Source organism: Melanostigma gelatinosum (assembly GCF_949748355.1).
Source record: "Melanostigma gelatinosum genome assembly, chromosome: 3".
NCBI classification, from domain to species: Eukaryota; Metazoa; Chordata; class Actinopteri; order Perciformes; family Zoarcidae; genus Melanostigma; species Melanostigma gelatinosum.
In genome coordinates, this window is record NC_136636.1 from 9,922,019 (window position 1) to 9,946,121 (window position 24,103).

The 24,103-nt window shown below is 44.7% G+C and overlaps 1 protein-coding gene across 2 annotated transcripts in view; it reads right to left on the reverse strand.

Annotated features, from left to right (window-relative positions):
* Positions 1 to 1,527: 1,527 nt before the first annotated feature.
* plxna1b (plexin A1b) overlaps positions 1,528 to 24,103 on the reverse strand; it is a 158,175-nt gene continuing 135,599 nt past the window's right edge. The window contains exons 19-31 of one of the 2 annotated variants that reach the window (XM_079265704.1): positions 23,613 to 23,847; positions 20,043 to 20,191; positions 18,238 to 18,494; positions 15,269 to 15,335; positions 12,025 to 12,171; positions 11,453 to 11,612; positions 10,970 to 11,073; positions 10,424 to 10,520; positions 8,763 to 8,953; positions 6,682 to 6,851; positions 6,239 to 6,451; positions 5,998 to 6,148; positions 1,528 to 5,094 (exon numbers count right to left, since the gene is read on the reverse strand). In XM_079265704.1, the coding sequence (XP_079121830.1) occupies positions 4,999 to 5,094; positions 5,998 to 6,148; positions 6,239 to 6,451; positions 6,682 to 6,851; positions 8,763 to 8,953; positions 10,424 to 10,520; positions 10,970 to 11,073; positions 11,453 to 11,612; positions 12,025 to 12,171; positions 15,269 to 15,335; positions 18,238 to 18,494; positions 20,043 to 20,191; positions 23,613 to 23,847 (2,037 nt within the window). In that variant the 3' untranslated portion in view covers positions 1,528 to 4,998. The remainder of the gene's footprint in view (positions 5,095 to 5,997; positions 6,149 to 6,238; positions 6,452 to 6,681; positions 6,852 to 8,762; positions 8,954 to 10,423; positions 10,521 to 10,969; positions 11,074 to 11,452; positions 11,613 to 12,024; positions 12,172 to 15,268; positions 15,336 to 18,237; positions 18,495 to 20,042; positions 20,192 to 23,612; positions 23,848 to 24,103) is intronic. The other variant, XM_079265705.1, reaches the window with a different exon arrangement.

A 24,103-nucleotide genomic window follows, 5' to 3' on the forward strand; every position in this document is an offset into this window, starting at 1 on the left:
TTAATTGAATTAGCCCGGCTGGTTACACATGGTGCGAACGATAACATTTTCTGTCTATCTGGGCTCATTGAATCCACTGGGGGGGGGGGGGGGGGGGGGGGGGGGGGGAGTGCTGACAGTTTAAGGCGGCCATAAAAAAAAAGAGCAAGGTGGTTTTGGTTCTTTCCAATATGCTTTCTTCTGGGTCTCTCTCTCTCTGTTGCGCCTTGCCTTCTTGTTTAACAACAATACCTGCCATGAACATCCCGGGCCTGGCCTATCTGAGCCACCGTACTATGCACCCAGAGCCACTGTTCCATCTAAGTGCCCATGTAAGCTGAGGGCAGTGCGAGCATGATGTATGGTTAGGGGGTAGAAGTGTTCGTATTAACACCTCCAGAGAACAAACCTCCACCAGCCACTCAAGTACATTCCCATCAGAATGATTAATGACGCCGGTCAAGTTATGAAAGGCAGGGAGACGGAGGAGGGAAGCTATCAAGCTGCAGGCAGATACAGAAGGCTGCTCCTGAATGTGAACATTTTGAACCTTAATTCTTTGATACTGAATGAAGCAGCCCATTTCAATACTAGTGCAGCTACTACACGGTTATTGGTATTTTCAAAAATTATAATTTTCTCAGGACCTTACATTGAGGATTACAATGTTCAAATGATAAATGTTGAAACATACAAGAGCTTGTATGCAGTCTAAGAAATGGCAAAAACGATATATGCCGAAATGCAATCGGCAGAAAAATAGCTAATGGTCGGCTTTAAACGATCCTTGAGCTTTGTATACACAAGGCTGCAAAGCCAGACGAGTGACCTGATGATGTTTTGTGGGCTCGTTCAGCCACTTGTTAGCAACCACTTCTTTCAAGACACTTAAAAGCTGCAGAAATTCACGAGAGGACTTGCTGCACACCATTAGCAAAGTCTTGAACTTTAACCTCCTCCGTCAAGGAATAAATTGCTCCCCACAAGAGAGGTATAGTTTCAAAAGCAGTTATGACACACAAGTCAATGCAAAAATTCACCTATTTGAATAACTGTGCGAACTTATTGTCCTTAGTGCGACTGAGCAAGCCGCTGATATTTAGTGAGCTCACCGGCTCAAAGAGCATGTTTTTCCCCCCTTTATAATTGTTGCTCCTTTTTTTGAATTTGAATCATAAGCAGGTATGAATGAAAAACACCCAAAACCACTTAGATTGCTTCCCTTACCGTGGTCACTGATGATGAGCATCTCTTCAAGGTTACACAAGTGATTGGACAATCTATGAAAATGAGCGAGGTGGAGAATTGCAGGTATACATGGTCGGACTCACAGTAGCCTGGGCCATATTAAGAAGGTGTGGAATTATAGACCCCATGCTACCGTGGAACATATCCATGTATATTAAATGCTGTAATGGGAACATATTAACCATCCTGCAGAACTACGACCTCCTCCATCCATCTATAAAAAGTGCACAAGTCATTAAATAGAAATCTCAAGCCACATTTTATTTAGCAAAAAATGTTTAATCTCTCCTTGATGCGTGTTTATTTACAAGTAGTAAATCTGCAAAATAGGAAATAACAGAATATTTACATCATGAATGTTAACCTGCAAACTTGTGACAGTCGCTTCAAGTCTGAAAATGTATGTTATTGTCGTATTAAAATTCCTTTGCCATCTCCGTCTGAAATTCATTTGCGTTGACTTTTCTTGGATTCTATGTCACGCAAGAAAAAAAGGACAACTACTGAATTTTCCAGAATTCAAAGAAAACAGGAAAACAAACTAAAAACAGAATGGTGCCAGGAGTTGCATTTGATTAGATTCGATTGTTTTTTTAAAAGGTAAAAGTGTGACTAAGCATGTATAAAGAGCTGAGAATTAAACATGAGATACATGGCTTTGTGCCGACTCGGCTCACACTGAAGCCAGTGCAGTACTTGTTCATTTGTTCCGATTTGACCGCATCAAACCCAGCAACTCTCTTTCAAACTGCAGTCGGCATGTTGTTCTTTTGACAAGTTCTTCGTCAGCTGACGCTTGCTTCCTCCTGATGAGATCAAACACTCTTTTGACAACAGACATGCTGTATACCACCTCCACAACAAAACGAGTCAATTATCACAGGAAACAGTCGTGACTGGGTAGTTTCTCTAAATATGCATCCAGACTTGCATCCAAAGCGGGTCAATCTTAAAGGCAAGTAGCCATGCAAACGATAAACTCCCTCAACACTCAACCAAACCACAAGCAGAATACGACACAAATGGAGCATGAACCTGAGAATGAATTGAGAATGTTTGAGTGTTTTTTAAAAGAAAGCCTGACAGACAGCCAACTGGGCACTGCTGGCACACTTGGTTTTTGTCCGTGTGCTTTTGCAGGGAGCGAATGTATTTGTCCCGACGGTACACTGTGCTCATACTGATCATTCAAAGAACTGCTGTGAGCTCTGGCCTCAACAGTCATGTATTTCCTCGATGGCAAGAGCACCAAAATGTACGAATGCAGCAAAAACTCAGCTGTACGCTGGAGAAGAACAAAAAGAAATGCTTTGAATGCTTGCATGTGGCCTAAGCATGTTTTGGTGGTGGTGTTGCAGTACTTTCTTTAATATAGATGATTTAACAGACATTATTTAATGTCAGCTGAACTAGGCTCGTAATGCAGCTCAGACGTGTCAACCAAAAGGTGGGTTGACATTAATTTGGAAGGTGTGTTCACTATTCCTGGATGTGAGAGTAGATTGTTTTTTGTAAAAATAGACAGCGACAGCATTCATGATCAGCATAAGATGACAGCCCTAATGTTTGATAGAAAAAATGTTTGATACAAGAGTTAAAGCAGCAAGTCACATTTCCATCACAAAGACACAGATGCTCATCTGATGCAACAATTTCATTTTGATCCTCGAGATCAGGAAAATAAACCTCAAGTTCGGTCAAGTACTTCAACTTCAGGCAAACTGAAGAGGATTTTGTCTTCTGTGTATCGTAAAATGTACAATTTACATGTTACAAAATAAAAAGACAAAAAATAAAACCAACAACCCGATTACAGAAAAAAAAATGGCAAACAGCTTTTGTTCATCATGAAAAAGTATACAATTTACAAATTAAAAACATCAACAAAAACATTATACAGACCACAGTTTGGTTTTTTCGGCAAGCAGAAAAAAATATATCGGAAAAAACATAATTTCTCACCACAAATTCAAAAGCCATGATTAAAAAAGAAAAGAAACAAATAAATCCTCTTCAGAGAGCAGTAATAAAATAAAATAAAAAGCTTAAGCCACACATGGCAGTAGGCTAGTTCTGAAACAAGAGCTGCAGGCTAAGGGGAGGATTACTCAGCCGTGTGTAGCTAATGAACAGAGGTGTCTCACCTCTTTATCTTTCTACACCCTCCCCCTCACGGATAAAAAGCTAAAACCCCTGTCTCAAATAGATAGGTTAGAGGTGTAGAGAAACATTATATATTTTCCGTGTCCCTCTATCTGGGTGTCTAGTCTGGCTTTAGGCTGAAACCACTTTTTCCCTACTTTGTTTCACTAGAAAGGGGATCAGCTAAGCTCTACCTTACCTCACTGTTTGCTCCTGTAAAGACGTAAACAGCGTCCGAGAGCACCAAGACTTTGGCTTTTCTCGAACGGAACTGTTACGGAAAAATGAACAACACAAACTCAGGTCATGTGTAATCCTCAGTGTTGGATATGGTGGCTACGTGGTATCGGAAATATTTCAGGTAGTGCAATGTATCTACTTCATCGTTGGGTTACTAGAACATGGATCCACTCGACGATCACTTCTTGACCCTCGACAACAGAACCAGCCGTGGTGCCGGACACGAACGTGGCCGTAAGAAAGCAACAGTCCTGTGAGTGTATATCTGGTTGTCTGAAACCAAAAGATTGCACGGATTGAATTAGAAACAACAGCAACTTCATGTTATCACCACGACGCCATGAACTGTCCTAACTCGAGAAGGCGGACGACGTCGCGTCGTCTCGCTTCCCCGTCGTTTCCAACAAGGATCTGATGATGGGTCATTACTCAAGCAGTTCTTTTCAGTCACTAGGCATGTTCATATTTAAAATCATACGGTAGCACATTCCATCGAACAAAATGTCTTTGCACTAAACAACATTCAAAGAAAACATGGCACAGTACGACTTTTTTGTTTCTTTTTCGTTTCTTTTTTTTTTTTGTCTACAATGTTTTTTCTTTTGTACTTCAGATATCAAATCATGTTTTATTGTTGGTATTTGTATTGTTTGTTGGTTTAAAAGGAAAAGGAAAAAACTAAAATGTTTCCTCCCGAACCTCTCTTTAAAAATGTAGCTGTATTTCTATATAATATCTATATCATCTTCCTTTGTAACGTTTCTGTAAATTGTGCAAATTCAGCAGTAATACAAGTGGCGAGAGATCAGAGAGTGGGCAGTTGATTACATCTGTACAAAAAGGAAAGAAAAGAAAAATCTAACGGTGACACCCGTTGGAGTCACATGACCTAGAGAGCCTTTTCTCCATTGGCTCATCACAGATTGTTCCATTCTGTTAATGACACCATCACATGGAGTTTCTTTCCAGGCTTCCATTGTTTCTTTCCTGACCATCGCTTCATCGCGACAAAACTTCCTGAAATCAAAATCAAGCAAACAACAAACACCAACATCCACAATAACCAAATGCTGTCAGTTGACATGTTTCTCCAAGTATGCATGTGTGAAAATGTCTGGTGTCCCAGTCTCTCACACAGGCACGAGCCCACACACACTGTATGGGGGCTGCAGACAAACACACACATGTAAGCGTACACAGGCCCGCCCATCTCTGCCGAACCCCCCCCCCCCCTCTTGCAGTATTCTGCTATGGTCCTTTTTGCAATTCGTCTGTTCGTATTGTTGGGGGTTGGAGTTGTGTTTGTTGTCTGGGTGAGAGGAGCGACGGAGAGAGACAGATGGAGAGGTGGAGTGACGAGAAGGAGGAGACGGAGGTGCCGGACGGTCCTCAGCTGCTCAGGGCCATTGTGTCGATGACCTGCTCCAGCTTGCTCCTCAGTCTCTGTCTCCTCGCCTGCTCGTCCCGCTCCAAAGCCGACAAGATCTGAGGACAGACAGGGGAGGAGGTCGGGCAATGTCACAATGTGCTTGCTTTTGCTTTCAAGACATGACGTGATTTTTCCCCACACAAGGCTGCCAGAGGACAACAACATGCCACCTGGCTGGTTATAATTAATACATACCATAAATAGAAAATCTGGTATCCAAATGATGGCCAGCATATGCACAAATAAAGGCCTTTAAATTACCTGGCTGTAGGCTCAATTATTATAACGTACCTTCCCACAGCGCTAATTCCATCAGTCCAACAACAGTCGACACATACTCACCACGACGCCGCTCTGAATTTCAATTTTTAACAGAAATGTTCTGCTTTCTGTTCCTTTTCTAACAGAACAATGAAAGTCGACACTTCCTGTGGATTTTTCACATTAGAAACATACCACGTTCGGGCAGGTGAGAAGACTTTTCACGTGAAAAATCAGCAGGAAGTGAATTAAAAGACAGTGGTGACTATGACGAGACTCTGTTGTTGTCCTGAAGGAGGTCGTGTTGTGAAGATGTACATCACACACGATAACAGGTGAACATGGAGGAAGTTTTGAGTTTGCATTAACTGGGAAGGATTGGGATTAAAAGTGTGATAAAGGCCTGGTTCTCTTGTCACAGTGCTTTTCATGTACTTGCTTTTGGTGCTACAGTTGGACGGATCCTGTTAACTCTTTTAACCGTTCAGGTTGACAGAAATCAGTGTTTTTACAATAAGCCAGGCTTTTTTTTTTTTTCTGGACTAACCTACAGAATGGCCAAAAACAAATCTCCTTAAAACACAAAAATAACACTTCTCCGAAGTATGTAGGGGAGACGTAACGGCCGACAATCAGCGTTAAACTGTTGTTAAATGAAAACATCTCTGGAGTGTCCTCAGAATTGGCTGACATCTCACCTCATCCTTGTACTTGACAATGTAGGAGTAAATCTCGTTTAGGGCCGACATGCTATTGAACTGGTTTGCGTGCAGGCGCGACTGCTCCGCCAGGTAGGCACTCATGTCCTGGTCACTGATGGCCGGCATCCTGGAGATGTCAGAGTAGTACCTGGAGAGAAAAAAGTCCCCACACACAGTTTAGATATTGACAAATTCAATTTAAAACAGCTTTCAAACTAGACAAACGTAGTTAGCGTACCTCTCGACCCAGTTCTTATAGTTGGGGATGTCTTTAGCGTAGAGCAGCTTGTTCGAAGGAGAGTCCTTCCCTAGCTTATGCTCTGATGTTGAACAGGAGTCCATGAAGGTCTGAGCCACCACAGACAAGCAGGCGTCGGTAATGCTGTTCTTATGGATGTCAAAGACAAACTGGGGGTTCTTGATCACGTTCACCCAGAACCGCAGAGGAAGACTGGAAGGATGAGGAGGAAGGAGAGAGATGAAGGAGTTGCACAGTTAGAAGGACTATTAAGGTGCAAAGACCACGGCCACGGATGAAGTTGCACACACAGCCCGGCTGAACAAAGGCTGCTGGGCTCACAGTCAAAAAATGTTTTCATACTACAAGCAGGTTCTCCACAACACCAATGAAACACAAACCAAATGGTGCCCTTTTCTCTGTGTGCGCGCACACAAACTCACCAGTTGCTCTTCCAAGTGTGCCGTACATCAGAGTCTGATATGGAGTGTTTGTCTGCCTGCTCGTCCAAGAAGTCAAACATGTACTTGATGGCGAGAGGCAGGGCGCTTCCTCGGTGCGCTGTGCTGAAGATGGTCTCGAACAGGTCGTCCACAAACTTCTGGAGTGTACCCTGAGTAGGAGAACAGACACTGCCTTCAGTTAGTGTGCAAAAAAAAAACATTTAAATTCCTCTTGCAGGAGAAGATATTGTCTGTGTTTTCGAAAACGTGCTGAAACATCAGAAAACAAACTAGCCCACATTCTGTGTACCCAAATGTTGGAGAAATGTAAACACCAATAATGGCACATGTGAGCCGATCAGGGTGTCGAGGTTTGACAGAGGACAGGATATGCCCTCCGTACATCTACACAGCCAACAGGAATCTAAAGATACAGAACGCAGTTGAGTTATTACACCACTAAACGGCCTCAGCCTGCATATTCCTCTTTGCTGGTGGTGGTCTGGCTGGAGGCGATGGCTGTCAGTAGCAGGTGTTTGAGAATGACGGTGCTCCAACTGTTTTGGTTGAGAGTTTGTGATGGTGCCGAGTGTTCTGTACAGTATTGAAGATGGGGCCCACTGTGAGTTCAGCCTGAGGCTGTTCTGCAATGTCACACAACTTTGGAGATTCTGAATCCTCACAAATTCCTCTTACGTTTGAAACAATTTGATGTATCCCACAAGCGTTCAAGCGCATTATTTTGCATCTTCAAGCACCTTTTACAAAACCGTATTTAAACCAGCCAGAAGTTGAATTCACGGTTTTGGTACTTGTTCACACATCAGCTTCCTAATCACACAATGCTGTGGGGGCTGTAATAAATAATAATAATAAATAAATAAGAATAAACTGCAGTGCTCCAAGTTCCCCTCTGTTGTCTTCCCCTGGCTTGCATGTTAATCATTTCCCAATCGAGGCAGCATTGATGCCGCTAACCTTGCACTTTCCTACCTGGAGCTGGAACAATGGAAATCTAGAGCTAATGAGAGAAAAATCAGGGGAGAGGAAGTATCAGGCTGAGCTGAATCACCAAGGTAGTTGGTGTTTGCAAATGAGAGCAAACGCCTGGCACAATTAGTAAAGTCTGGAGGCAGTGTTTGTGTTCATAAACTATTTGTTAATGAATGCATGTGTGTTTCCATTAAGGGTTGTGCAAGCATATTTGGGACAAAACAGCTGGAGTCCATGTGCTTTCAGTGTATAAGGTGTGGGCATAAGGCACATTTCAGATTCAAAAGGATTAACTATTAGTCCCGTTATGATTATCCTAATAGGATCTTTTTATGCTATCTTAATTTCCTTCTTAATAATTTAGGTAAGATATTAATGTGAGGCAAATGTGAGATGCATACAGGTGCAACTTGCTTTGTAGGACATTCGTGCATTGGACCATAAACATGAATAAGCTAACCAACCGTCCAGTTGCTAAAACATTCACAAACCTCTCTCAATTGCTCTTGAAACGTCTCTGGTGAAGATGCCATCAGTGTACCAGGTTAAACAGTCCCAGAATATAAAACAGTCTCAATGTGGCAAATGCTGTTCCACCAAACATTTAAACTGGAAACTCAACAACAACGTTCTCAGGGAGGCTTATCCAGGACACCAACACAAACAGCCCGAGTCCAAGTTAACCTTTCAGATCGTCGTCGGAAGACAAACGCTGCACGAAAACCTGAGCGCAGCTTCCAGTGTGGCCTGGAGGACATGGAGGAATTTGGTGAGTAACGATCACAGGCTAAAGGCCTGAGCCTGAAAGCCCCGAGGCCACCGACAGAGGGCCAAGTAACACCGACCAAACCGCTCAATAGGCAAAGGTCAACCTCCTAATTAAGACACGATCGCTAATTCCTGTGCATACGTGTGTCTTTGTGCAAAAGGTTATGAAAAATGTTAATGAGCTTTGAGACCGCGGTCATACAAAGGTCAGGGATAGATGCTGCTGCTGAAAGTGGGGTTCATGACAGGGATGTGCTGGAGTGGGCTTTTGAATGTTTTATGTGTGTGTGTGTGTGTGTGAATATACAGCTTCTCAATACCTTGGTGGCCAGCAGTCTGGTCAGGTAGATCTCAGAGACCATCTTGCTCCCTCTGTCCCCTTCCCTCTGGTCTGAGTGGTCGTGGTTCTTAACCAGGTGCCACAGTTTGGTGCCGCTCTCAAGGTCGGGGGTGATCATGGGTGTTCGGGAGCGCAAGCTGTCTGGACTGCTGGCTGTCCTCAGCATACTCTCTGGAATGAAGTGGAGGAGGAGAGTTGAGCGAATAGGCCAAAGACAACATTAGGAAGAGCAGAGAGAGTTGTGTCTTGTAACATTGTCCAGGGAGAATGAGGTAAATAGGGAAAGGAGAAGCAGGTCAGAGTGTATTTTTTTCCATTCACAAGACATTCTCATCGAATCTAACCTACATAAAGTGTCAGTGAGACAAAGAACACCATGCACAATGCTTGCTGTGGGTTTGAGCTTGAGAAGGCAACGGTGTTATTAGATACATATAATCTGTTAACATATGAAGCCCATAGCGTGTTGCCAGTTTGTAGTTATATTTGGTCTGAATCACCACTTCAAGGACAATTACCTTTAAATTATAAAAAAGCACATGACTAAGAAACGACAGGGGGCTACAGAGAGCAAAATCTGTGTGTGAAGTTAAAAGCATTTCTGAAAGGTGACAGCTCCTTCTACTTTCATGTCACTCTTTCATTTCAGAATAAATTTGTCTGTCACTCTCTCCTGCTCCTTCCCTCCCTCCCTTCCCTCCCTCCTTTTGTTGGACAGTGATCCCCTATTTTGTGACACGGAGCATTACGCTCTCAGTTTGAATGCTTGTCACTTCCGTGACAAAGCAGGAATGGATTGAGAGGTTCAAAATGTCGGGAGAGGATGTGAACCGGGGAAGTACAGAACACCCCCACCGCCCTTACGGTGGGGGTGTTCGTGAGTATTTATGTGTGTGTGACGTACACATCCGGCAGAGCTGAGGAGCACAGTTACTGTACGCCAGAGAAGGATTTCAAACGCAGAGAAAACGCACCTGGCACCGGCTAAATCACGTGTTGGACTCACCCAAAATGCAACAGGCTCCAGCACTTCACACATCCATTTTTCACTGTCAGAGCCAATAATCTACCAGTGTACACAAGTACACCTTGGATCAGCAGGAGTTACATTCCAGTAAACAGTGCAGAGTGCCTTATCAACCTCCTGCTATAAAGTGTGCTATATAGTACAGCTGACAAAGTATGCTCTTTTTCTTTGTGTAATTTATTAAATTCAGTTACAGGTGGATTCCATGTGCTTTCGCCCTACACTTCACTGTATCATCACCAAAAAAAAGCATGCAGAGAGAAGCGAGGAGCAATAAAGAGCTTGTCAGTAAAGGAGCTGGACAGCCAGCAAGCAACGAGGCACCGACACACAACCAGTCACTCTTCTCCATGTCAAATTGTGCTGCAGACAGCTGTCATGTGTGTTACTTAGCTGAAAAGTTTATATGCCACTCATTGTGTAAATATTTGATTTGTTCATTATTTTAAATTGAAGAGTAGTTTCAAGTTAAACTGTTTATGAACTAAAACGTTGAAAGGATGGGGGCACCAAGTAGTCCACCAGTTCTTGAACTGATATCTTGTTAGAAATGCATTTCCACACATACAAACACCTGTACACACACACACACACACACACACACACACTCGTACCGTATCTGCTGAGGGACTTGGTGAACGTGGAGGAGTTGGAGATGTTGTAGGCCGAGTTCTGTTTGGGCACCAGGGCAATCACCGAGCCATCTGTCACCTGAAACAAGGATTTCCAACATCAGTCAGCACCGCTTAAATTGTCCAGCAGCAAGACTACAGTCCAACCACACAAACAGTCACTGCTACTTCATGTGTAACAGGCATTCTATTAAATGAACCAATGTGAATAAATATGACTGCTGCTACATTTCAATGAGCTGAAATATACCAAAAGCAACGACAACCATAACACCAACGACTGTACTTGCATGGATTCCAAAGCAACGATAATACGCAACCTATTCAATGAGGAGTTATAGTTCAAACGAGTGTATCGTGTATTGTCAGATATAGCACGACAAAGTCCAGGACGTATTTCCATCATGGGTCCCTGTTGATCCATCACTTCCTCCTTGCAACAACAAGATGGAGACAGACGTTCAACGTCCAAAGCAGGGGGACACGATAAAAAAGAAGCATCATGGGATTTATGTTGTGCTCGAGTACCTGGTAGTGAGCCAAGGTGTTGAGTCTCTTCCAGTCGTTGTCTATCTTAGTTGTGACATCCTCGTCCTGAAGGATGATGCGAGCCATCCTACCCTGCCGCCATTCTGTCACACACACACACACAAAATGGATATACGGGTGAGGTTGTGTGTTTGTTTGACATGAGGAAATACGGAGCGAAATGGGACATGAATTGCAACGATACACTTTACGAAAATTCCCTCCTCCCAACAAAAAGATAAGTTGCCCTGACAAAGGATGCAGAGTAGAAATTAAAACGGGTACAATGCACAATTTTTGTCACTTTTAGCCTCAAGCCTCAATTTATTTTAGTACAAAATCACTTCTCTTCTTTAGAGGTCCCCCGGCTGTTTCAGAGAGCCCTTGAAACGATTCCCTCTTTACCCCCTGTGGTAGTGCACCTGTGCTCGGAGTGTATACTTGGTGTGTGTGTGTGTGTGCGACAGGTTTCCTTCTCCTTACCCAGGTCCATATCGGAGGCCTTTGGTCTCTGGGAGTACGGTGTGCCCTTGTACACAGCGTCCAGCAGCTTCTCCTTCACCTGCGTCACTGTGTCACAGTTCAGGCTCTTCACGGTAACCTCCGCAGCGTTTTCATTCTCCGGGTTCACACAGTGTAGCGTCTACAGAGGCAGGGGGTCAGAGGGCAAAATGCACAGGTCACATTTAGCCCAAGAAGTCAGTACAGACTGGGAGCGTGTGGAAGCATGACCATGCGGAGAGTTTTGAGCTGCAAATCAACACTTAATACAGCAATTCAGAATCAATATTCAACCGCGGAAACAGTGCACATGCAGCTCTTTATTACTGTCAAAAGAGTGCTTCATCAGAATTACAGGTTCTATTAGTTTTCCCCTTTGTGGAGTTGCAGATTCTCAATGTAGCCAACAACTGCAAAATGGTCCCTGATTTAGCAAGTAAGGCATTCCAAGAATACTGATCACAAGAAAAGGAAATCCATGTCAACGTACTGTATCAAAGGTATGCGTTTTATCCTACGGCACCAAATGTGTTTGCACTTGCAAGCATACTGACCAAAGTCTTGTAGTCAATCTGCTGCCTGATGAGTTTGTCCTCGCTGAGGGAGTAGCGGGCCTCTCCTGTGATCGAGTCTATTGGTCCCTTTTCCATTTGCTGCTTCATGGCGCAGTACAGCATGAAGAGCGGCTCACCAGCACACTCCTGCAAACAGGAAACGAGAGTGAAGGGTTAGGGGAGAGATTCCAGAAGAAGCAAATGGAGAGAAAGACAGATTGTTAAAATGCGTACAATGAATGCAACCTACGAAGGAGTGCACAACTGCAAAAAAAAAGTGCAGAGCTTTGCTGAGTAACTCCAATTATATTTCTAATCGTCTCTAAGCCAACCACAGGCAGAGCAGTAAAGGACGAGGCCATGGCCTGTGTTGGCTAATAGCGAGCTGAAAACTGACAGAAACGCACACAATTCTTTTCTCTCACACACACACACACACACACACACACACACACACACACACACACACACACACACACACACACACACACACACACACTCCAGCCTCTCCCCAGTGTCTCCTCTTTGGGGGAAAACACCCTTTGTAAATCGCTGTTTGTATGCGTGTGTGTGTGAGAAGGGGAGGAATCATAGAGACTGTGAGTGTGAATGAGTGGCAATTGATTGAGGAGTTAATAGAAGGTTAACGATTGAGGGGTGAAAAACGCTTGGAGAAGCACTTTGGTGTGTGAGACGTGTCAACCAGGCAACGAGCTCTGGGATGTTGGGCCCCCGTCTCGCTTTCCCTCGCTTTTCGCATTCACTCAGTCGTTCAGCTGCTCTGCCAACTAAGCACTGCCTGTTTGTACAACTTCTCAGTTCCTCGTTTAAAGGGACAGTGTGTAGGATTTGGTGGCATACAGCGGTGCGGTTGCTGATCGCATCGGACTGAATACCCCGCCGCTCCGCTCCACCCTGTCCAAGACTTCGGTAAGCAGTGAGCCACAGAGTGCAAAACTGTGGTAACGCCGTTCCCCTTGCTCAAGGTCTTTCACGATAAAGCTCACGTTACCGCAGTTTCACAAGCTTGTGGGAGAACTACGGTGGCCTTCAGGTAACGTAAAGACGCGAAAGGCCAGTGTTTGGTTTGTCCGTTCTGGGCGACTGTAGAAACATGGCAGTGCAACATGGCGGACTTCGTGAAGAGGAACCACTCCCTATGCAGACATGAAGGAAAACTCATTTCTTTCCTTCGCTTTTCTCCACTATTGTAACATAGTGGATGATCCCACATCTTCAGGCATTTATTAGATGAAAGAACACCACTTTCTGGTTAAACTGCTCACAACTCACAGACAATGCAACCTGCGACAAGGGGTCGCGAGAGGACATTTCTTCATAAAAGGCGGTCAAAAAGTTGTGAACTTCTGTGTTTTGTTTACAACAACTCATTGTTGCAATGTCCTTGTATTCTCAGATCTCATCCGTTACTTTGAAGGCAATGGAAATAATGGTCAAGTTGGAATAAATTGGAATCACCATTTAAGGGCTTTACACACATCACAATACTCTCCCAAATGTTCTCATAATCGTACTCACACGAGAGCTGTTTCACCAATGATTCACATATTCAAACTGTCCTTTAAAGCTTCGAAATGCCACTTTGTGCTTTGAGACGGAGGAGGTGTATCCTGCCCTCCGCCCTTCAGCTGGGCATGTTCATGCATCAACACGTCAGTCATCTCGGTGAGCTGTCAGATGAACTCTGTGGGAAAATCTAGCACTGGCTGCTTCCTACGGAGAGCACACCGCACCCTGGCTGACATCCTCGCTGTCCGACAGCATAGAAACCAGCTCCGCCCCTCTGTCTCCTGATGTTCCATGTTTATCAAAGCGTCATACCAGATGTGCGTTTAGTTCTGCTGTCCTGCCCTTTTCCCTTCAGAAACCTGCTCCAACTATGATGACGCATCCATTCTATTAATTGAATTCGATTATAAAAGGATGACATTGCCACAGAGCATCTTAATACAGCCATCTGAAATTTTACCTGAAGCAGCACAGGACTTCTGGTTGCAGGAAGAGAGTGACCGTGCGACCATCCCACTCTCTCAAACAAGTCAGTGCACAGGTAGATAAGTGAAATAGGGAAACGGATAAAAGCATTTTTTTTCTTATTCCTGTTCTCTTTGCTTGGTAAAAGCATCTTCTTTTTCTTCCCTTCTGCCCTTTACCCATCTCTATTCACACCTGGCTGAATCTTTAAAATTGTTCCAGGCCTTTCTCTTATATGACCCCTAAAAAGTCAGGAGAACGAGAGGCACTGAAATGCAGAGGTTAGATAAAAGCCAGCTTGCTGCTCGTAGCTACAGCCAATCTTAGCTTCAGGACTCATTTCTTTCCAATCCCTCCATGTCCCTCTCTTGCACTCTTTATCCATGTTTTTCATTTTTTCACATCCCCAACACTTCCTCTCAACCATCCACAACCACTTCTGACCGTTTTCATTCCACAGCTTTAACCCACTCCCCTGTCTCTGAACACAACTCTGGCTGTCAAGTCCTGAGCCAAAACACACACATTCATGCACACCCAAAACGGACACACTCACACACAGATGTTTAACTGGGACCCCCGGGGGCTTGGCTGGTTCACTGTCCTACAGAATGGCTGTCCTGGCGAGGGTTGAAGGCCCCGCTGCTAACTGATTAGCTGCAGCAATGTTTGAATGTAGGGAATGTGTGTTTGGAAACAAGAATTTAGCACAGTTTAAGCCTCAATAAGTCTCTCTCTGATTCCATATCAGAGGGAGAAGAATTCAAAAAGAGAACGAAAACATACAAACGGAGAGACAGCCAGACAGAGAAATGAGAGAATGCATTTGTGTAAGATCTCTGCTTTCCTCTTATGCTAAGCCCCAAAGCACGAAAGGGAGATACAAACACACACAGGCATGCATACATGCACACACACACACACACTTTCCTGGCTGTAAAAGAATTCCAGCGAGGGACACAAAGAGAGGACAGGTTATTGCAACGGGCTACGGAGATCACAACAACATGACCAGCTGTGTCTGAACAGCGCCTCAGACGACACTTTCCTCAATTCTGAGAAAGGAGAATTTACCACATGAAAGGCAGAGGTAAGGGACAGGTAGCCGGCTGCCTCTGCCTTATCTAACGATGCAGCTGTGAATGCGTATGTGTGTCAGAAAGCCATTTCTCTATTCTCAAACTGCAGCGGTTTTTAGTATTGCTTCAAAATTTGTGTGTGTGTGTGTGTGTGTGACAGATAAGTTTACCTTGAGGAACTTGTAAAGCAGGAAGGTGAACCAGTTGGTGAGCATCTTTTCAGCGACTGACTCCGTCCTGGGAAAGCGGTGAAGGGAAGGGGAAGAGAAGAGAGGCGGTGAAGGGTGAGAGAGAAAAAACAGAAAAAGAAAAATTAGAGAGTGACAGTCAAAGGAAATGAAGAGTAAGAGGGAGAGGGAGAAAGACCCTTTTCAAGCAGCACATAAACCTCGGCACAAGACCCTGGGAGGTTTTTGGAGTCATCCTAACACACCCCTCCCCGTTTCAAGCCCCCCCTCCGGCTACAATCTCTGGGCATAAACCAACACTTTCATCATCGGGGGAAAAGACGTTGAAGACACGCTCGCACATCAAAGAGAACACGCAGCATTATCATCGCCGCGCGGTTCGCCTTCAAACAACCGAGCCCTCTCCCTTGCTCTCCTTCACTCCCCCGATCATCACATGCAAACAAATCTTGGCACAAACAAACCCCTTCATTTCTGTTATTGTTTCGAACCAACCCCCCGCACCCCCCCCCGCAACACACACACACATTCCCCCCCCCCTTCAAGCAAACCCACTCGTCTTCATTAGAAATACAGCAATTAGTATAATTCACTAACTTGTCTCGTTAATCACAAACCTGCCGTGTAATGAGGGGAACCTCTGCACGTGCACGCTCTTGAGAAGACACACGTGAACAACCAGCAAATAAAAACAGAGCAATTAAAAGGCATTGTAATTAACGGACTTACTGCGCCTAATTTGTTCAACAGCTGAAAGGGAGACCGGCACTAACGGCATGTGAGGGGGGGGGGGGGGAGGAAGTGATTATTTATCCCACTCCGTCATCGTCCTCAGATTTACCTCGCTTTCCACCATCCTTCCTTTTCACATTAGGCGGAAACAGGAAGACTGCTTAATTATCCAGCCCTTTTTTTTTTTCTTCCAGATAAATGGGGGGTGTACAAGGGAGCCTTCTGCTGGGTTACTGGGTTGTCTAACTGGGCCACATTCCCACACTTCTTGTAAACATCAGTCTTTGTGTCATTAGCGAGGCACCATGTGCACAGAGGTGAAGAAAGGCATATTGTGTTGAGAAATGACAGCATAGCAATATATTTTCTTATCAACTTTGCACAGAAATTCAGTTTTTTTCATGACAGCCGAGTAGTAGTAAAGAGATAAAGGGAAACACGGGAAACTAGGCCAATGTGCAGGTGAAACCAGCGAGGGCCTGTAGCAGTAACGAGACGTGAACTCCTACGCTTCCGCATGCCTCCCTGTTTGACTTATGTTTGATGTATGTGGAGCAGTTTGCTTTTTTTCATGGCTGTCAGCAAAATATAGCGGCTCAAGGATGAGGCAACTGGGAACGGAGGGATGGAGGACGATGGAGGCGAATACACCTGGACAGAACACGCTTTTGGCCATGTCAGGACATGATAGTGGGCGAAATTGTAACATCATCTCATTCAGGGAAACCATGTCACGGCACCCGTCGTTAGAAAGATTTTAACCATTCACTACAAAAAGGGTTGCTGTGGCTTTCCCGGCCAAAGACACTGAGTGTGAGCCAATAATGTGCCAATCACACCAAATGCACCCAGAGTGTAATTTTTCCAGAGGGGATGAGAACTCACATGGGAGCAGATTATTAAGTATTTTTGCTTTGCTGTGTACATGTCTAAAAATGAAAATGTTCTAAAGTCTATCTTTTGCAGGGAAAAGACCAAACCAGGGTGAACTATGTGTTATAATTGCCGAGCTTATTAACGCCAGCTCCCGAGGCTACTGTAGTTAGCAGGGACAGCGCGTTGTAACCGTACGCCCCAAGAGGGGATTGGAAAAGGCTTCACACAGACACACTGGCTGAGAGTCATTTATTTGATTCGATTTTTAATTAAATATCTCTCAGAGGAAAAGGAGAAAAAAAAAACGTAACCTTTTTTTTTTTTATCATTTAATGTCTAATTCCAATTTATTTGGAGACAGGCCCTTTCTCTAATTGTGTCTTTCCTTAAATACGTGTATCTTTTCCTGTCTGTCTCGCTTTGCCTATCTACTCTCTCACCATATTACATCTTCCTACATCCTTTCTATTCCCCCCCCCACCCCATGTTTTTCCTTCCATCAATTTGCCTTCAGCCCAAGTGTCCCTGAAGACATTTGGCCCTCTCTTTCTGTCAATCACCATGTCTCTCCATCCTTCTGCTCCATCCACCTTTGTCTCGTTGCCTTTTCCTCTTTCACGTCATATTCTTTCCTTCCACTGCTGCTCATTTCCCCTTTTTACCGATCCATTCTCTCTCTATCCCTCACACTCTCCCTTGTAAATCCTCCTCTTGTTTCCCCTTTACATCCCCTCCATGCCTCGTACCTTTCCCCTCTCTACCTTTCTAACAGTGTGGGGGTGAGAGACGATCGAGGAGTGTGTGACTGCAGCTCCACTGGGAGTGTGTGTGTGCTCAGGGGTGTAATCCTCTCTGACAGGGACAAGGTTGAGAGATAGAGACGAGCTAACGTCACATAGGCCTCTAAAAGCTACAGCCCCTGCCTCCCTGCTCCATAACATCAGCTGCACACGAAAAAACAAAGCACTTGACATTCTCACAGAGCATCATCTTCTATTTTCTATCATTTTGGCATAATTTCTCTTCCTATTTTAGCACCATAATGAGTATAACTATCTGCTTGAGTTTGCATGTGCATTACAACTGCCATGGCAACATGAAGACACATGAAATAGGGAACAAGAACGAAGTTTTTTGTTTTTTTAAGGCTGAATACTCAAGGTGCTCACTTTCAGTGGGGTGCCTCCTCTCCAGGACGCCCTAAACCAGTGAGAAATGTATGACAAACAAAAGGGACGTAACCTCAAACGTGAACCCCCGGTGGGGAAACTAGCCGTGCATTGTGTGACATGTTTTTGTCCGAGCCAGTTTCGACCCCGCTGTCTCCCTCCCTGTTTTCGTACCTCCTGAGTAAAAGCTTCGGGTGGTTCTTGCTCTCCAGGTTTTTGTCGATGAGGTCAGACAGCAGCTGTTTGAGGACGCCCGTGGCGTACTCCATCTCTCCCTGCAGTGCCGTCATGATGAGGGAGGCCACGTTGCCCCGGTCTCGCATGGAAAAGGACCGCTGTGCTTCCAAGGTGCGGATGAAGGTCAACAGGAAGTGCTTTTTGGTCAGCAGCTGGCCAAACAATGTCAGGGCCTTCTCCGTGTTAGCGGGGACCTGGAGAGGAGGGCACAGAGGTGATGACGGGGAGGAGTGTGAGGAGAGGAGGAGAGGGATGGAAGAGTGGAGGAAGGGAGTGAAAGTAGATTCAGGAAGCAGAAAGGTGAGGGGGATAAAGTTGGAAAGGAGGAGGGAATGTAGTGCAAGAGAGGGATGGAAAGTTTGAAGAAGGGAAGATAGAAAGAGAAGTGAAAGGAAGGAGGCATTAGAGAAACGGTACAAGAAAGGCAGAATATTAGTGGGAGGGAGGAATAGAAAAGAGTGGGCGTACAAAAAGGTTGAGATCAGGATGAAGAGGAAGATGCGAGTTATTGTTGAGTATGAGTGAGAATGAGGAATATTAGATGAAGGGTGTATTGGTAAAAGGGCCACATGTGCACACATGCAGATACACTCACAACACATATATCTACAAACAGGGAAAATCAGCTTACAGTTGCAAAACAAGGCTTTTAAGCTTTGCACTTTCTACCTATTATTGTCCCAATGCTCTCCCCCAATTACCAGTTATCTTTACCTCCCCCCATCCCTCCGCAGCCAGTGAGGGCCAGGTCTCCCCCCCTGTGAGGGAGAGAAACGGAGGCTTGAAGTGAGAACGTGAGCTTCATGCTGTAATAAGAAATTGATCTGCTTGCTAGCGCACTACTGTAGCCTGTGATTGCCTGGGCCATACAAATGAAAATCCAATGTCGCGCTACACTATCCCTTTGGAATACAGTTGATAGCACGAGCAGATACTGCACGTCTCAAAGCCCCCCCCCCCCCCTCCCTGCAGCCGCCACCATACACGTCTGCATGTCAGCGGAGCGCCAGGGTTTCCTTGTGATGCATGTGTGAGAGTCTAATGTATACAGAGAAATGATGGAGGTAGTTGTGCATGCTGCGTTACAGCGTCCACACAGCCTGGCTTTATGCGAGTGATGGTGTTCCCTCTTGAAAAAGGAGCAGTTGTGGAGCGGAGAGGATTTTATTGAACGTGTAAACATTGCTTCTTCAGAAGCGTCAAACAGGTTTGATCCTGTAGAGGCAATCTAGCACTTTCACCAAGTCTTAGTGGAGCTCGAACTTTGCTCACTCCCCGAAGAAGATCGGTGCCTTCACTGCATTACGTGACATTGGAGCTTGCCCTGAGAGTTTCTCTCATCAAAGTAATTGTTTTGGTCCTAGTTTTGCCTTGAAGCCACTTCTGCCTCGACCCCCTCGACTACGGAACTGCTTAAGATGAAAGACGTTTGGCACATTCAGATAGTTCACCTCTGATATAAATCAAGTCTCTAAAATACCTAATTTGTATTGTATTTATTTTTTTGAGCTCTTTAATGTTCAATGTTACTCCTCTAAACCCTGTACTGAGCAACCCATGGCACAGATGGAGCAGACTTGCAGATCAAAACTTAAATCTGCGCTCGACTTAAAGGCATATTGTCCTCCCAAAATTTGAATCACACTCCAGATTGATGAATTTGGCTCTTTTTTATTTCCACTATGCACCAAAGTCAGGGGGGGGGGGGGGGGGGGGATGTGAGTGAATTGCTCTCTACTGACCCGTACCTCCATCTCCTTAAGCACAGGATGGTCCTCAATCCCAGGGAACAGGACTCTCATGGCGTAGGTGCGGTAGTCCAGAAAGGGGATTCCTGCTCCGTCCAGCTCCTGAGTGAGTTCATGGATGTCGGTCTGCAGCTCCGCAAAGGCTGCGCAAAATAGAAACATGTCACGTGGAACGTTGTGTTGCTCCAAGTTTCAAATTTTTATTCTATACGTGTAAAATGCATCTCTTCATGTGCAGAAAAGGAATTCCTTGGGAAATAGGAATGTTTGGAAAGAACGTAGATTGAAACACCAACAAGGTGATTCGCAAAAAAGCATGTTTAGAGGTTAAAGTAGGTAATTATCACTCATTCTCCAATTTCTAAATTGTGTTCTCTCATCATGATTATTATGTTTTTCTTCCCAAATAATTGGGAAGTTCAGACTTCAAACGTTAAAGGGATAGTTTGGGTGTTTTAAATTGTATTTAAATTTACATTAAATTGAATTTTTGGTGGCTTACATATGTTTTGCTGCTGCTCCCGTCCACAGCGGCACATTGCTTTGCTCTTAGGGATGTTAGCATTTGTTTTTTTCTTCTGACCAATAGCCTTAATAGCGTTAGCGGTTAACCCATCCTTAACCGCTAACGGTCGAGATTGGTGCCTTTAGCCGTACACTGTTTGCAACAGGTGTTGAGGTTTCCACAGCAAGCAGATTGGCGTGCGAGTCGGTCACACCATGGCGAGTGCTAATAAAATGGCAGAGCTAAAAGACTCGCCTGCAGGTACCTGTTCAATACACTCACTATGGATAAGTACCTCATACAACCCCACTTCAAAACACTCGAACTGTCCCTTTAAAAAGGATACAAAAAAGAGAAGAATGGAAAAGCTGTGGTGCAGATAATACAAATTACAACACATGCAAAAGTCGAAATAAACTCGTCTTGATCTCGACTTTTACTATTCATGCCTCAATCAATATGATTTCCTGAAACAGCATGTTTTAAAGTAGAAAAAGGCAACACAGGTGAGAGTGAGGAAAAGACGGAGGCGTGTGGTGGAGTAGCTGTGAAAAGCAGCATCATGTGATCGCTCAATGCTGAGAGCAGAGAGAAAGATGGAGAGAGAGGAAAGTGTTATGACTCTCAGTGGCTGGAGGGGAGTTCAGGATGGAAGTGCACACAGGAACAGGAACATGAGCCTGTGAGTGTGTACACACACACACACACACAACACGCTGCCACCACACACGCTTGTACGGTACTACAGCAGCCACACACACACACTTTTTCCTGTCTTGCCCCACAGCTGAACACATAGTGCCCAGATGATTAATGTGAATGCATGTGTCAGTGTTTTTACACATTTTCCATTCCCTACGAGTGTGTGTTCTGACCCCGTCCTGTATACTCCAGTGGCTTCACAAGCCACATCTAGAGGGAACAAATGGGATCAAATCCATCCTCTCACTCACTTCCCATACAATAGTGCATATCATTTTTGCTGTACTGCCTTGATTCTATTTCATACATACGAAACTCCCTTGAGGAGGAAATATACAGCTTTACGGTTCCATTACCTCGACTGTGTGTGTGCCCTATAGTGTCACCCAAAATACACCAACACATGGATACACAACCCAAACAAATACTGAACCAAAGCCCAGACTAACAGATGGCTTGTGTCACCCTATCCCTCTCTATCTCCCTTTTTCTCCCTCTTTCTTCCCTTCAAAGTGACATCTCAGAGGTCACCTCTCTCCCCCCGATGGTTGCCTCTCCTCTGCTACATCCCTCCATCTTTCTGTTAGTTTGGCTCACTCATGCCATCCATCTCTCATCGGCCTCTCTTTTCTCTACCCTGATGCACATCTTCTCTTCACTTCTTTCATCTACATATATTCAATATTTGTACTTATCTGTTCTTAATATCAATATTTGTACTTATCTGTTTGCTGTTCACTCCACCTCATGAATCATTTCCCCCACATATTCTAATCACTTCCCTTCTTATTATTCCATGTTGTCCTCTTACTTTTGCACCCACCTCCTTCTGCACCGAAATATTATTATTCCATGAGTATTATTATTATTCCAGCATTATCGCCCGCTATCCTCATATCAACTTCCTTCTCTCTCTCTCTCCTTTTTAAAATTCTTATTCTTCACTCCTTTCTGCTTCGCCTTTTGTTTTCCCCTCTCTCCTAATCTTCCAATCCATCCTTCTTTAGTGCCCACCTCGCCTCCCTTTCTCCTCTCACAAGTTGTCTGTCTTATTTATCTCCCTCGCTCCGTCCCTCTCCTTCCATCCATCCTGTTGTCGTCTTCCAGACAGTGGTGACTGTGGGGGACAGACAGGGTCAGGGCACCTGGACTCACCGCCACACACCCCAGCCAATCACTGTTTGACCCACTGTGTGAGTTTATATGCGTGTGTGTGTGTGTGTGAGAGATTGCCTGTACATCGGTGTCATGCCTTTTACGTTTTTATTTTTCATGGATGTCGCTAGGTAGCTAACAAGCTGTGGAGTAAGATGATGTCGCCATTTTTAATCATGCCTGCAAAGCTCTGATTGGCCGACAGCTTTCTGGCCTTTGTGATGCTTGACCCATAACTAGGGGAGTCAAGACATGTTGGTCACTATCGCAATAACTTGACCATTCTTTTTGTATCTTTCCCCGATATCTATTGTTTTAAGAATACTAATGTCTGAGCTAATATTTCTATTTTTCTCCATGTTAGTACTTCGCCAGTAAACACATTGATCTGATGTAAACTTTGGACACCCCTACAAGTAACTACAATCAATTGACATGGTTATATTTGAGGTTTACTAAAGCAGTGCAACAAGTGAAGTGAACTCTTATTCAAGTGTCTGATGATCATAGATATCAGTATTCTCCTTCTCTCTATCTGCTTCTCTCTCTCTTGCCAGACAAACCAGTAACGGCATCAGTAGGCTCTCAATGGATCCATGCTGTTTCCTGCCAAATAAATATATGCTAATGTACTGTGTCTCTCTCTGCTCCTGCTTCAGTCGTTGCCAAACCCCTCCCCCCTTACCATACCTCACTTTCCCACCTCTGTGCCCTGTATCTAGCTAACCTCCATCTCCCTCTCCCTCTCTCAGTGTGGATGGTAGTGAGGCCAGCCAGGCAGCTCTCTCATGGGGTGGAGAGCCAACATCTGGTGGCTGGCTCAGATCAAAGTACTCCTCTGGAAACACACCAACACACACACCCCCCCACATACACACACACACTGCTGCCACCTAACAGCAGGGGGACAGTTGGCAGCGAGAGGCTGGGAGAAATAGAGAGTGAAAGAGAATGCAGGGAGAGAAATGGATAGGACTATTGAATGGGAGTAGTGGAGCTTTTGAGACAAACTGCAGCAATTTACAGAAAGTTTACAGAATTATTTGGGGACATGGGAGTTATTTGGGTAAAAAAATGAAGAGAACCAAGAAGTGAGAAATATGAAAAGGAAGTAGGAGAACACAAGCACGATAGAAGTAACTTGTGAAGTTTGAGCGGTCAGCGTCACGCCTCTCTTATGACCACGTTTTGTCAAAACTCACCTTCCTTGCACTCAAGGGCCACCCTGGACTCTAGGTTGTCCATCTGCAGCTGCAGCCGTTTGAGGGTGCGGTCGGCGTCCCGCGACTTCCTCTTATAAGCAATCAGCACCACAATGATAACCAGCAAGAGTAAGCCGCCACCTCCTCCGATACCAATGATGACAGGCAGAGTGAGCAGGCTGTCCGAGTAGATCTGCAAGGTCCCCGGTGAGTATTCAAAGCCTCCAACACGCACCTAGTAGATGGACACACACAGGAAAGTTACATTACCTTGAAACTACATTAACTAAAAAGTGGGTCTGTTTGCAGCAGTATTCGGCAGGGTTCCAAGCTGAAGCCGTAAATCATTTTCCATTCAGAGTTACATTAAATAGAAAATACATTAGATGTGAAAGTCTTACAAATCCTACAGGCCCACATCTGACTCCACTAGTGATGAAAAGAAAATGCTGCAAGGTGCCAGTGCTAAATCCCATATTGCATTTATACTG